Source organism: Antechinus flavipes, chromosome 3, assembly GCF_016432865.1.
Source record: "Antechinus flavipes isolate AdamAnt ecotype Samford, QLD, Australia chromosome 3, AdamAnt_v2, whole genome shotgun sequence".
In the NCBI taxonomy this organism is placed as follows: Eukaryota; Metazoa; Chordata; class Mammalia; order Dasyuromorphia; family Dasyuridae; genus Antechinus; species Antechinus flavipes.
The window spans coordinates 76,723,360-76,737,766 of NC_067400.1; the positions used below are offsets into that span (position 1 = coordinate 76,723,360).

The window sequence follows — 14,407 nt, forward strand, 5'->3', positions numbered from 1 at the left end:
ATAACACAAAACCGTTTTCCAAAAAAAAAAAAAAAAAAAAATTAAAGAATAGCATTGTTTCACATATTTTGCAAATTCCCCTAATGCCCAAGATTAATAGAAAATACTAATTTTCATTTTTACTTCTACTTTCAATCTGTTACGATATTTGAAGTACATATTAAGAAAAGTTGGAAAAAGAAAAGTATTATATAATAGGCAAATAATGCCTTAGTATTATGAAATGTTTTGACCTTATGGATCTCCTTGAAAACGTCTTGGAAATTCAAAAGGTACATGATCCACATTGTGAGTACTGTTGCCCCAGGCCAGTAGAGAGCACCATGGGCAAAAATGAAGTGGACATCACTTTCTCAAAGATTTTTAATTATTTTCTTCAAAGTAAAGAGAACTATGTGGAGAGTCTTAATTTTCTCTTAAAATAGAATGAGTTGTTTGCTGAGAGAGAAGAGTTTCAACAGCCCCTGTGATGAATGTAGTTGTCAATCAGGGAAATCTGAGGTGAGATAATTTGAGTCTGTAACAAGTCAGAGAAGTGAGGGTCACTCAAGACAGGGATTTGGCAATCTGTCTCTCAATGGAAATCCATTCAAGGGCAGAACAAACAGCAATTCAACAGAATAGCTGAAGGGAGAAAAATTACTATAACTGAACATTAGTTATTTTCCCTAAAGTTGAATAAAAAAAAATCTTTAGAATCTTTTCACTTTCACTGAAATCACCCTCGATTTCTGTTACTTCAACATCATGATCATAGAATAAAAAACTTTAAAATGTGCCATCTTAATAGTATATCTAGTTAGTCCAATCTTCCATGTCATTCCTTCAACAATATTCCTAATGGTAATTTTTTTTTCTTTCACCCAGTCTACAGACTGTAACTTAACATCTTCAATTTACTCAATGTAAAAAACTATATCCCACTGGAGATTCCTGTATTTAAAATATGGGCAGGCAATGAAATGTGACAACAAAAGATTTACTATAGTTTTCTGGTGTTATTTTACCCAAGGATTTCTTTTATATGACACTTTTAATAGCATTTTGGCTCACTTAACAAAATTAATATATCCAGTTATCATTACTGTTTAAAAATATATATATATATATAAATACACGCACACCCATATACATACAAATATGTACATTCCACTCCCCAAAAAAGAGGCTTATAGGCATTTTTAAAAGCATGTTTATGTGACTGCACATAAATGTTGGTGTAAAAACGGCATTATGACAGTTTATACCACAAAGATTACAGTAAGAAAAAGCACTTCTTTATGACAATTCACAAATTCACAAGGATCACTTTAATATACAAAGCAATTACTACCATTCTGAAACACAAAGCAGCTAATATGTACATAGTGTTAATAAAATGCATTATAACTCAGTACATTTTTTCTTTTACATAAAGCACAAAAAAGATTTAAGTAAAAAAAAAAAAGTTAAAACAGGGATGTTTCTAGAATGTAGGGAATTTTAATAGAAACCTCTTTTCCCCATTATAATTCTTTATTTGTAATCCACTCCAAAAGAAATATTAAGAGTTAAGATTAATACCCTGTTTGTGCTGATGAGTTTGGGTAAAATAAGATATGGATAGAGGTTATCTTCACCTCAATTTTCTTAAAAAAAAAAAAAAAAAAAACTCTAGAAACTTCCCTGATTATATTCTTTAAAAAAAATGTTTTAAATTATAAATTTAGACTAGAAATCTTTCTTGGTGATGAAAACAAACATGTGAATAAATCAGGCAGGGACAACTTTACACAGAAAACTGATAACCCAGCACTCTTACTCACCCATAATAAATCCATACAAGCAGGAAATATTGAAGGTCAGACATAGGCATTTCTACAATTTACTCTCCCACTTTTAATATAAATAATTTTATTACATACATAAAATGGAGTGGCATCTGGATAAAATACACACATTCTATAGAGCATTTTACCAATCCAATGAACATAAAATAAAGCCCCCAAAGACAACAGACTGCTTCATTTGGCCAACTAACATAAGACCTTTATTTTCAGGGATCTCCACTTCTCCTCACCAATTTCAAATCATCTTAGATGTACATTCCCCTCAGGCAAGCTCTTCAGTTGAGGCTGAATTTTAAAAATTCCATGCTTACATAGGCAAACATTATATAACATCTAGTCCCAGTAAGTTGATTTATTTCTTCACCCTTCCAAAAACATTTCCTGAGGACTGTTTTTTTTTTTTTTTACAGGTGAGAAAAAACCCGAAACTGTCATGATATACTAACCCCCATCCCCCCCCTCCCCTTTTAATTCCCTACCCTCTCTCAGCTAGGACCTGCATCCACAGTACCAGAATGCAGCAGACAGGTCAATATTTTTTATTTCTGTGCTAAAACAACTTTGCCTGTTTATAATATCAACTTACTTTACAGGCTTTCACTGTATTTTTAAAGTTTTATATTTTTTAAAAAATAAATTTCAAGCTAAAACACCTGAAATACACTCATTCCTTTCACACTGTATCTGGTCCCTCTTAAAATCTGTCTGCCCCTGAGGACACATACAAAGGCTTAAGTTACATTCACTAATTAATGTGAACTTATCATAAAGCAGATGAGACAGATGGAATTTCAGCACCCTGTTTAATTTATTTGAAATCCTTCCAAACTGGCTCAGCTTAATGATATGTTCAAGCCCCTCCCCTAATCAATGAGTCTACAAAGTGAAGGAAACCAGTTCCTAGTACATATATAGTCAATTGCTGAAATCAACATTAACAATATTCAGGATATATACCTAGGTCATCAATTCATCTTCATTGCTGTCTAACAACAACAACAACAACAAATTCTAGTTGTGCTTTTTATAAATGAATGAACAAATTATTCCATGCACCTTTTGCCTTTATGTCAATAAATTTTATTTTTTCACTTGCATTAGGCTTTTAAAATTATATAATCAGATTTAGATTCAACACAACCAAATTGGAGTGAAAAAAAATCAGCATATTTTATTTGGTTTACACAATGACAAATGCTTTTTTTTTTTTCTCCAGTCTCTTAACTTAAATGCAATTGAGATGGTTGTTTTGGTATTACTTTGACAATTTTAATGTAGAGGAAAAGTTCCACCAAATTGGGGAGGAGGGGTTGAGGGGGAAACAATTTTATCAGAAAGGAAAAAAATTCAATTTGCTACATGTTGAAAGACAATAAGATAGGATTTGAGCCAGTCTTCATTTTATTTAGTGGCCCTGACAAATCTCCTACCTTAGCACCTAAAAATCCAAGACTAATCTTCAGGTACTAATATTTCAAACAACAAAATGTCTGTGTTAAAAAACAGCCACATGATTTAATCATAAGGAAGAGAAATGTGGACAATCACTTCATGATTATTTGTGAAAGAAGTTTCTCATTGTCAATACCCAAGTTCCTAGAAATTGGGTGTCTGTTTTTTTGTTTTTTTTTGTTTTGTTTTAAAAGTGCATTTTATACCAAACATTTACAAAGAATAGAATGTAAAAAGAACCCAAATAAATATACAAGTTTTGTGTCAGGTCTATGGAATATAATCCACTAACAATTTTCAGAGCTCAAAAAAGGCGAGAGAGAAACTCCTCTCAAAACTTATTAAAAAGTTGTATTATTTCCACTATTTCCTGAACCCTGAAATAACTTCAAAATTTTAACTTTTAAGATACTAAGCCTACTTAAATTGCAAAATGAAATATCCTTTAAATTTTCTAAATAACTAGATCCCAGTTTGTGCTGGTGACTGGCTACAATTGCTCCTAAAATAAAAACTGATTTAATGTACATAAAGAAAAATCTAGGTTAAAAACACTTCAAGTAAGTAAAGTATCCTTGTTAAACCAAACACTGTTGTTTTTTCCTAAGCCTTTGCATGATTCCAAATATCACCTCTACTGGTGTAGTACCCAAGTGGGGATTGGGCCTGAGAAGAAAAGAGAGAAATGTCAGCCAGATGACTTCTTAGATAGCCTGCCTGACTAGATTTGTGCTTTCAGATAATAGCAATATTGCTGACTATCATCAAAACACCATTTCTGTTGACATCCTGCCTAAAAGAAACTCTTGAATCCCTCCCCAGAATGGCTAAGAAAATCAGTGGTTCCTTTTCAAAGAAATCTTCCAAAATATTTTTAACCACTGTTATAGCTGCCAGAAACAAAGCACAAAAAAAATGAATACTTGGGGGGAAGTTTTCAGGCAAGTACAACATAATTTATATCAGCCTAAGAAAATTAACAATAAAAAAGAAGCAAAATAGTTGGAAGAGTAATTAGAACATAAAAAAATGCAATCATGAGTGCTGGAATAACACAATCCAAACACTACTAAAAAGGATGCAACAGCACACAAAAATGTACGAGCTGTATCTGACCTCAATAGACTATAATACTCAGCATTCCTGACTTAAGAGCTCTCAGAGCTTCAGATTATATACTGTGTGTATATATATATATGTACATATATTATACATATGTATTTTTCCAAGAATATCTAAATTAACAGAGCACCTCTGACAATATCACAACTGTCAGTTTGGTACTTTTATTTGCAAAATAATAAAAATAAAATAAATTTTGAAACCAAATTTTTGTACTGTGAACATAATGGATCTAGCCCTTTCTAACCTGCACTTCTGTTAAACCCTACCAGAGCCCCCAAATATATAACTTTAAGATAAAAAAATCCCCCTTTTATTAGACTTAATCTGTCCTACAGATAAAAGTGCCAACGAGCCCTAATTTGCAAAGAGAGCAATATCAATTTTGCTATTTTCTACAACATGTGTACAGATTCCTATGTTTTCTTTTTCCCTTTTGGCCAAAATAAAGAGTAAAGCATCTATTATTGGTAGCCATATGTGTTCTTGTTTAAAAATGATTTCAATGTGGGCTTTTTAAAAAAAAAATTACTTTTTAGATGGAAATATCCAGATTCCCCAATTCTCAGTTATATGCTTAAACAACCAAATGTTTCTAAGTTTTATTTTAAAAAACAAGCTGAATAAAAGTAGCCTAATTTTTCTTTGTGGAAACAGAAGTCCTCAATATATCCAAAGATCTACAGTAGGTTCATCTTAAGAACATACCTCATCACACTGTGTTGCTGATTTCAATCCAGTGTTACTATCCTTAAGGTGAAAAGAGCTTGGCCATTCTTCATGACGCAATAAATAATATGATTGCCATGATCTACCAGGAAAAAATGGGCAAACTATAGACTAACTCCTTAATAAACTGAGGAGTACCAACTTTTGAAAAACACACCTTCAGAGGGGAAAATAAATTTGCTAGACATTGGACTACTTACAATTCGTAAATAATTTTAATTGAATTCCGTATTTGATCACTTAAGCAAGAAGAAATAATTTTACTATGAAAATAAGTCCTTGGATTCACTCAAGTTTCTTCATTACAACCAATGTTGAGAAATGATACATTGGTATACTAAAATGCCAATTAAAAATAAAATAACATTATTTGTCCAAGTAGCTCAGTCAGGTAGAACACTAAGAATTTTAAGTTATTTGAAAGCCTTGAGAATTTGGTGAATGCATCCACCTTTATAAGTAGTTTCACTTTAAAAGCTACATTCTTTAAAGATGGGTTCCCCACTCTGTTTACATGAAAAAAATAACATCCCCCTCCTGCTATGACAATAAGCCTAGCTTAAAATATTGCTTTTCAAAATTGATCCAATAAAAGCCAACATGACTTTTGCATTTAATAGTAACAGTCTAACACAATTTGATTTCAAATGATGGATGACCTAAGACAAAACACTAATCTTAAACATTTTAACATTTCTTACTCTCTTATAAAACTGAATGCAAAATTTTAACTCCAAATCTGTGACAATGATGTTAAGCCAATATTTTAAAATTCTTGTAATTCATGTGAATTATATCTGCTTTAACAAAATGAATATTAATTTCATTTCAGGTAAATTTAGTGAATATAATTTAGGAGTGAATACCTCAAAGAATTATTAGATAATTTTTGGGTGATATGCACACCCACACATTTCTTATTTAGGAGTTTAGACATGCAGTTATTTTATCAAATGACAAATATCACATGCCACACAGAAAGCCTTAAAACATAATTCACCTTTTAAAGCAAAAACAAAAATTCAGGACTTTGATGGTTTTGAATGTGCATGTGTACGTGTTTAAAGGAACAAATCCCAAATACATTCTAATAGAATTCACTCTTAGACATTGCACTGAAAAAAAAAATGCATGCACAAATTAATACTTGACACTTTTCAGAATGTCCTTATAACATTTTATAGCTTTCACTGATAAAATTCACCCGGTGTAAACATATTTAAATGGGTTATTTTATAATTAAAATTTTTCCTTACAACACATTGATTTTCGTTAATATATATTTCACTTTCTCTTTATAGCATCTTGAAGGCTTTTTTGGTAATGATAAAATGTTAAGTGCACAGGGGAAAAGCAGGTATTGCAATTTTTTAAAAATAGTGAATGATTACTGTTCTGAAGCCAAGGACATGAATATTTTAAAAAAAATCTATTTAATATAAAGGGGCTATTCTATTCTTTAACAGTTCTCTTCACTAAAAAAATCAAAAATGCCTTAAAGTAAAAAGCTCTTCACACTTGTATTGCTTAACTCTTGACTTCACTTTTGATCCAAAGGTTACACTATACCATTCATTTGGTAACTTCCTTAAATGTATTAAAAATACAGAACACACAGAGAATTGCAGTTAAGAAGGGAGTGACCTAAAAGAAAGCCGGCCCCAAAATGCTTGACAGGTATGAATGAGTTTTTAGCACTGCAAAAATTAGAGAACAGAACATGTACAAGAAACTCTCTTAATCAATTCCTAATTTTTTTCTACATATAAATCCCTCCTTTTAGGATATATTATTAGCAACAAATTTAAATAATTTACAATGAATACAGGTCAATTTGGCAATCATCACTTCTTCATTGCACCTTACTTACTTTCTGCATTCAGTCCACATGATACTTCAAGAGGCTGGGGGTAGGAGGGGAACGGAAGAGGAAGAGGGGCATTTCTGTTGCTAAGGCAATCAAGGAGCTCAGCACAAACCCTTGAAATTATTAAAAAAAAAAAAAAAAAGAATTCTTTTCACTTTCTCCCCAAAATTCAACAAATGAACAAATTTCTACTGCTTGAACAGTGTAGAGGGAATAAAAAACAGAAGTCTCTTCTTCATGATCAGGAAGATGACAATTTCTTGGGGTGGGGAGAAGTGGAGGCAGGTGTCTGAATATTCACAGTTTAATGCAAAGCACAGGATGAATGAAATTCTGTAGTTGCTTTCAGGCAGTTTTGCGCATAGAAAAAAAGAGAACTGTTTAGAAAATAAAAAGTTTACTTTGTCTTTCTGGCCGTGGACAAACCAGTCATTTTCTCCACCTTAGGAGGTGAAAACAAAAATCCAAAATTAATCCGATTTGTGGCAATAAAGGTCCTTAAGTGCTTTCAGCTCTTCAATCAGTGTCTTGTTTTGGTTCTCAAGCACAGCCACTCTGTTCTCTAGACATTTCACATATTCCTTTTTCTTCCTCCGACACTCACGTGCTGCTTCCCTACAAACAGAAAAGAACATTTTAAAATAAAATTCAAAGTAGCTCTCTGGGAGGAGGGAAGATAGAGTGATACAGATGGAAAGAGAAGTGATTAAAAAAAATACCAATAAAAAACTCATGACATCACATCCGTAACTCCAGTTATCTTCCTTTGATAAGTTGTATTCCTCCACTACACTACAGAAAGTAAACTCCTTGAGACTGTTTTACTCATTTATATTTGTGTTGTTGTCAGTGCCAAACATAGTAGATGCTAAATAAATTATCAATTTGTCAATCAAAATATTCTATTATGTATAGTAAAACTTCTAAGTAAAATAAGGAAAAAGTTTGGTCACCACATCATGTCAGAAAGAAAACCCTTTGTTTATAAACCAACAAATGGTTGGTTTTCCTTAGCCATCTCTGTGTTAACACTGCCTGGGTGTTGGAATCTTTACAAACTGCTAACTCGTTAGAGTTGATAGATTATTGATCTGATCTTACAAGATGTTTTGGGCCAAAACCTGAAACAAGGTACTAAGTAGAACTAATTGATACAATGCTTGTGTTCACACCTTTACTCATTAGAGTTCACACATTTGGGAGATTTCAGGGTTTAGTATGAGATATCCGAATTCACACCTCCCTTGAAGTTCTTAGGGCCAGAGGGCACGCTGGGAGATATCCCACAATCCCACTCTCTCATATATAAGAAGCTCTCAGAGAGTTCAGCTATTAGATTGAGAGGGGAGCCAGTCAAGAGATTTACTTCGAAACATCAACAAGAGTAGGAGAGGAGCATTCTGGGAGATACAGAAGCCCACAGGCCCTTTCTCGGAGGCAAGAGAGATTCATTTCATTTTCCTAATGAAATGCCTAAAGGCTGAAGGATAAACCTTTGGATTTGGAGACATTCGGAGGGAGCTCTTAGAACCAACCAGAGAGATAGGCCTCAATTAACTAGGCTATTTTGAAAGGAGAAAATAAACGTTTGCATTTTTACCAGTTGGCTGCATTTGGGTGATTATTATTTTTAACTGAAACTAAGGCTGCCTCCAGAAAACTTCCCCGAGAAACCTGCTTTCACCCAGAGAGAACCATTATTATTATTATTATTTTAAAGAAAAAGAACACCAGCACCTGGGTTCCCCAATGTTCTTCCTAATTTTGGCTCTAGAACACTGCTTTCCTTAGTATGAAGAACTCCTAACGCAGAAACTCCTCTATCAATGTAGATCTGCATGATCTTAGCAATTTTTGCACTAAGAAGTTAGATAACATTTCCAGGATTACACAACCATTCATTGGGAGAGACTAGCAAGCAGGTCTTTGGGATTCGGAGGTGGGCTATCTATCTATTCACTAAACAACACTCTTTTTTTGCCATATAATGAAATACATTAATTGACTTAAGGAACTTAAAGATTCTAATACATTAGCATTTTCTCTGACTTTAAAAGACCTGATAAACCATGTGAAAAATACTTGCAACTGAAAACTGTTCTTAATATAAAGACTTCAAATCTATTCCAACACACTAGTGTAATTCTTTAGATGTAAAAGTACCTGATCCTGGTACTTGATAGCAGAAGCAGCTTTGATCTTGGAGTTAAGAGAACTGTTCTGAGTGGTGACTCTGACAACTGACACCTTGGGCAAATAGCTTATCATCTTACTGCTTCAGTTTACTCATCTGTAAAATGGGGGTAATAATAGCTAGAATTTATGTAATACTTTAAAATTTGTAAAACCTTTTATTCTCATTTTTAGAAAAAATCTTCACAACAACTCCTGAGGGAAGGGCTCTCTTATTGTCATTTTACAAATGAAGAAACTGAAGCAGACAGAAAGTAAGTGGGTTGCCCAGGTTAAGTGTTTGAGTCATATCTGACAAAGTCTTCCTGTCTTGTAGGTCTAGCACCCCATCTACTGGGCCATCAAGCTGCCCCTAAACTGTAGTATTTATTCACAGAGTTGTTGTGAGGAAAAGTTTTAGAAATCTTAATTTAAAGCACCATTAAAAAAAATGCCCAGTGTCTACTACACAGAGTACTTAGTAAATGCTTGAATTCAATGTGAATACATTAAAGCATAATTAATATGACTCCTAAAGCCTCTTTTAAATTTTCTTCTCTCTATACTGTTTGTCTTAACCAAATCCAATTCTTGTGAACAAATCAAAATCATATCTTTCTTTCCTTTATTTCTCTTGCTGTTTTCAATTACAAAAAAAAAAAAAAAAGCTGTTAATTATTTTTTTTCAGAAGACTGGCCTTCAAGCATTTGAATACAAGCACTAAGTATCCTTGACATCTTTTATTTTTCCAGTCTAAACATAACTAGTTCCTGTAATTTATTCTCATGTCAGAGATTCCAGATCTCTCATCATTCTGTTCTTCACAAAACAGTCAATACCCCTTATAAATGGTAGGCATGAATTACTGAATTTATTAATTTTTTAAAAGACTACCTATGTTTTGGAACTTGTAGTAAGTTTTTAACAAACTAACCCCCCCCCAATTTAAAAAAAAACTGCTTGCAAGTCAAATAGATTTGTTTTATAGTTATATATCCACAAAAGTTAGTTACCAAAAAAACCCCAAATTCAAAACCATTTATGGGACTTTGGATCTATTTTTGTTAAATGACGATAACACTTTTAATATTAAAGTTAATAACCATTAACAAAAAATTTCTATTTAAGATTAAGAAGGAGCAGCTGGGAAATTGAGTGGATGCCCATTAGTTGGAGGATGGCTGAATAAAGTATAGATGAATGTTATGGAATACTACTATTCTATAAGAAATGATAAGCAGGATGATTTTAGAGAAGCCTGGAGAGATTTACATTAACTGATACTAAGTGAAATGAGCAGAACCAGGAGACCATTGTACACGGCAACAACAATATTATACAAGGACCAATTCTGATGGACGTGACTCTTTCCAACAGAGATTACCATGACCATGCTCAAGAAACTCCAATGTTCCCTCTGGCTTATAGGATAAAATACAAACTCTACTCTTGGAATCCCAAGTTTTCCTAAAGGCTCAACACAAGTATTCATTACATTTCCTAATCTTGTCTCCAAGAATTTCAAGATATTGTCAAATGTTCTAGCCATCTGTCTTCAAGACAAACCACCAAATCTAAGCATTGGAAGTGACCCAAATCTAAATCTAAAAAAAACTATCAAAAAAGGCAATGAGATTAGTTTGCAAGAACTGTTCTAAAGTAATTTTATGAACTCTTTTCTAAAATGGTTACAATCTTTTCTAGAATTACTGAATCAACATCAAGTTTTCCAGTCGTTTTCATAATTATCAATTAATAAAACTAGCTATTTATAAAGCACCTACTATGTGACAGAAACTATGCAAGGTGCTGGGGGTGGGAGGGAAAAGTGGGGGGAAGAGAGACAAAAGTTACAAATAACAAAAAATGAAACACTATATTCTCAAGTAGCTTACCTTATATTCTAATGGGGGAAACAAGAGATACAAAACCAGCAAAAAGCTAATAAATACTAATGCACAAAAAAGTAGTTAAAATACAAGGTAGCAGAGTGATCAGAAAAGGCTTCACATAGAATACAGGGTCTGTGCTGCATCTTAAAGAGATACTAGGCTCTAGTAGGCCTGCAAAGGCATGGAGACAAAAGATGTAACATCCTGTGGAAATTTGATGAATTATGAGGTGCAGGTGGTCATATGGATAGGGAAATTACTTAGTCATCAGTGTGTAAATTCCATAGTGGGAGAAACCAATTAGGTTGTTACAATAATCCCAACATCCCATTTCCTGTTGTAAATCATATTTAATCCCCCTCTAGGCTTTGTACCATCATCAAGGGTTTTAGGATCATACATTTAAGTTTTTTTAGAGCAACCTGGACTGAAATTCATCAGAGAAAGGAAATACTCATTTAAAAGTCACAATCTCTTCTCTTACTACCCCACTTTATCATCTCCTTAAAATTCAATTCTTTTAAACACATTTGTTTTTATGTGGAAGATCTTTCTCAGAATAATCTTTTGGAACTCCTTTATGTAAAAGACCTTTTTTGGTTGAGGATAAAAGTGGTAATTAAATAGTTCTACCTTATCTTGGTCAAATATTAGTGTTAACAACAATCTTTGCTTAAGGTTCTTTGTTCATTTTTGTGCTTTAAAACATTCCCTTTAGTCTTTAACATTTAAAAAAAAAAACTGCTTTAGTTCATTCTAGCTTTTATTCTTCCTAACACTATTATATTTTCTTGGGATTATCAGCAATTTCAGCCAGAGTCTCATTTTATTTAAAAGATCTTCCCATCTTTCAAGTCATTTTTCTTTCCATGATCTCTGCCCATGCAAGCATTAATCTCCCCGCCCCCCGCAAAAAAAAAAAAAAAAAAACACACACACACACACACACACACACACACACACACACATATTGATCTACACAACATTTTATATCACATACAGTAAGAAACTCAAAATGTAAATGACAGAATACAAAAGGTTAAATTAAAAAAAATAATATATACTTTTTAAAGCTATATTTAAACTAGAGTTCTTAGCCATGTAAAAGAAGTTTCACAAAAGATAAAATGGATGCTTTCAACTACAAGAAATTGCAAAGTTTTTGCAAGAACAAAATCAAGGCATCGAGATTAGAAAGGGAAATTTTTTACTAGGAGAAAAAAATTTTTTTACATCCAATATGAACACTAAATCTCCTTTTCCCATTTGTCATAATGAAGTACTCCAAGGAACAGTGAGCATGACCATTTGCCATGCAACTGCATTCTCCTCTATGTGTTGTTTCTCCCATTAGAGTACTGCTCCTTAAGAGTGAGATTTGTTTTTTCTATTTGAAACTTCTGAGCTTTGCTTAGTACTTGATACTTAATAAAAGATAATTCATTAGCTGCTTAATTCAAAGTATATTGGGAATTACCAAAAGTACATAAAACCCAGACAAGAGGGGTTTTTCATAGTTAACTGGTCAAGACAGGTTTTGAAAGAATGGTAAATAAACTATGACCAAACCTTGGAAAGATTACTTATACTCCATAATAAGAGAAATACAAAGCAACCCGACTGAAGTTTCACCAGCCAACTGACAGAAAGGACAAAACACAGTATCTGTGCTGCGAGATAATGGCAAGACAGGTATCAATAGACTATTGAAAGAATTGTTAAACTGTCCCATCCTAGAAAGCAATTTGGAACTTTGCTAAAAAAAAAAAATTTAAAAAGTGAGCACAATATTCATGTCCTTGGACTTAAAAGATTTCAACACTAAGCATAAACCCAAGGACATCAAAGACAGTAAGAAAAGTTCCACATAGCCTAAAAGTGACATTTTCTGTGGGAACAAAGACCTGGAAATGAAGTGAGTACCCAACGTTTAAGAGATGGCTAAACAATTTTATGGATATAATAGAACTTGTACTTAAACACTTCATCAATTTATTAAATACAATGTCCATTAGTGTTGAGAATGCAAAGAAAAAAGATAAAATTTTTGTCCTTAAGGAGGTTAGACTTTAATGAGGAAACAACATGCATATAAGAAAATAACTAGAAGATATAAAAAAGAGAATTTGGTGGGTAAGGCACTAGTAGAAGAAAGATGATGAATTTAGAGAGTAATTAGTAAAGTACTTGGTACTTTCAAAGTGAAGCAGACAGAACTAGACACCAAGACCTGGCAAGGAAAGATAACATTGCCTAACTTTCTTTGAAGCCAGAATAAATGATCAAGGATAATGTTTTGAGCTATGACTGAATATAGTTCTTAATATGGATAAGGTTGGTCTCTAGATATAGAAAGAGTAAAGTGCTAATCATGGCAGCAGCAAGTAGTATGTCCTAAGCATTACTTTTCTCTTAATTAAAGTTTCTCTGGAGAATGAGAGCATTTTTGGGAAATGCTGTCCACTGTCCTTTTATTCCATGGGAATGAGTTCAGAAAACAAGAATCTATTGATGTATACTTATGATATTAATACATGCCAAAAACTGTGCTAGGAACTGTGGACATAAATATAAAGAAATTGTCTCTACTCAAGAGGACCTTAATTTTAATGGAATTCTCAAGAACTTGGAAGGAAGGTCCTTGACAGAGAGATGATGAAATTGGGGTACAAATTCTAATTTTTGGGGGGCCCATACGGGATCTAGTTTTGCTTGAATATGTCTATGTAATATAAAGCTTTTTTTTTTTCCTGTTCAATGCTGAGGGGGTGTGAAAAGGAGAGAAAATTATTCTGTTACATTTTGTGATACTTTTACTTTAGAACTTCAATTACTCAGAGTAAACTCTATACCCAATACAAAGAGAAAATGAATAGATATGAGTCTTTTGCTAGTTGATATAGGTAAATTGCTGTTACCTGGTTGATTGAGAAAATGAAGATTCCCTTTGGCAGGGTTTCCCTAAATGTTTAATTATCCTTAAACTGACCAAGTTATTAAGAAGATCCTTCTATTAATAAAGGTCATGTCCCCAGGGCATGAAAGGTACATCTCCTAAAAAGAAAAGGTTGTCAAAGTGATTTAATAGAAAGGAAAGGGCATTCCAGCAGCTTCATTTTAATTATTCCACCATATCTAACATATATGAAGCTCCTGAAGATTTAGAAGATAAGAATGAGGGTAGGTCAAGGGGCCATCTCTCAGAGGACAGATTATTCACTAATTTTATGGCTCCATAAGGACCATCCTTGTAGTATAGAATTTACTAAGAGGGATAATTTGCATAGGAATTAAGTTTTAAGTTTTTATTGATCACAAGACTACAGACTTGTCAGAATCTATT

The 14,407-nt window shown here is 32.9% G+C and overlaps 1 protein-coding gene across 2 annotated transcripts in view; it reads right to left on the bottom strand.

Annotated features, from left to right (window-relative positions):
- Positions 1–1,176: 1,176 nt before the first annotated feature.
- Positions 1,177–14,407, bottom strand: part of CREB1 (cAMP responsive element binding protein 1) — an 88,439-nt gene continuing 75,208 nt past the window's right edge. For both annotated transcript variants that reach the window (XM_051983681.1, XM_051983684.1), the window contains one exon: positions 1,177–7,614. In XM_051983681.1, coding sequence (XP_051839641.1) covers positions 7,470–7,614 — 145 coding nt within the window. In that variant the 3' untranslated portion in view covers positions 1,177–7,469. The remainder of the gene's footprint in view (positions 7,615–14,407) is intronic.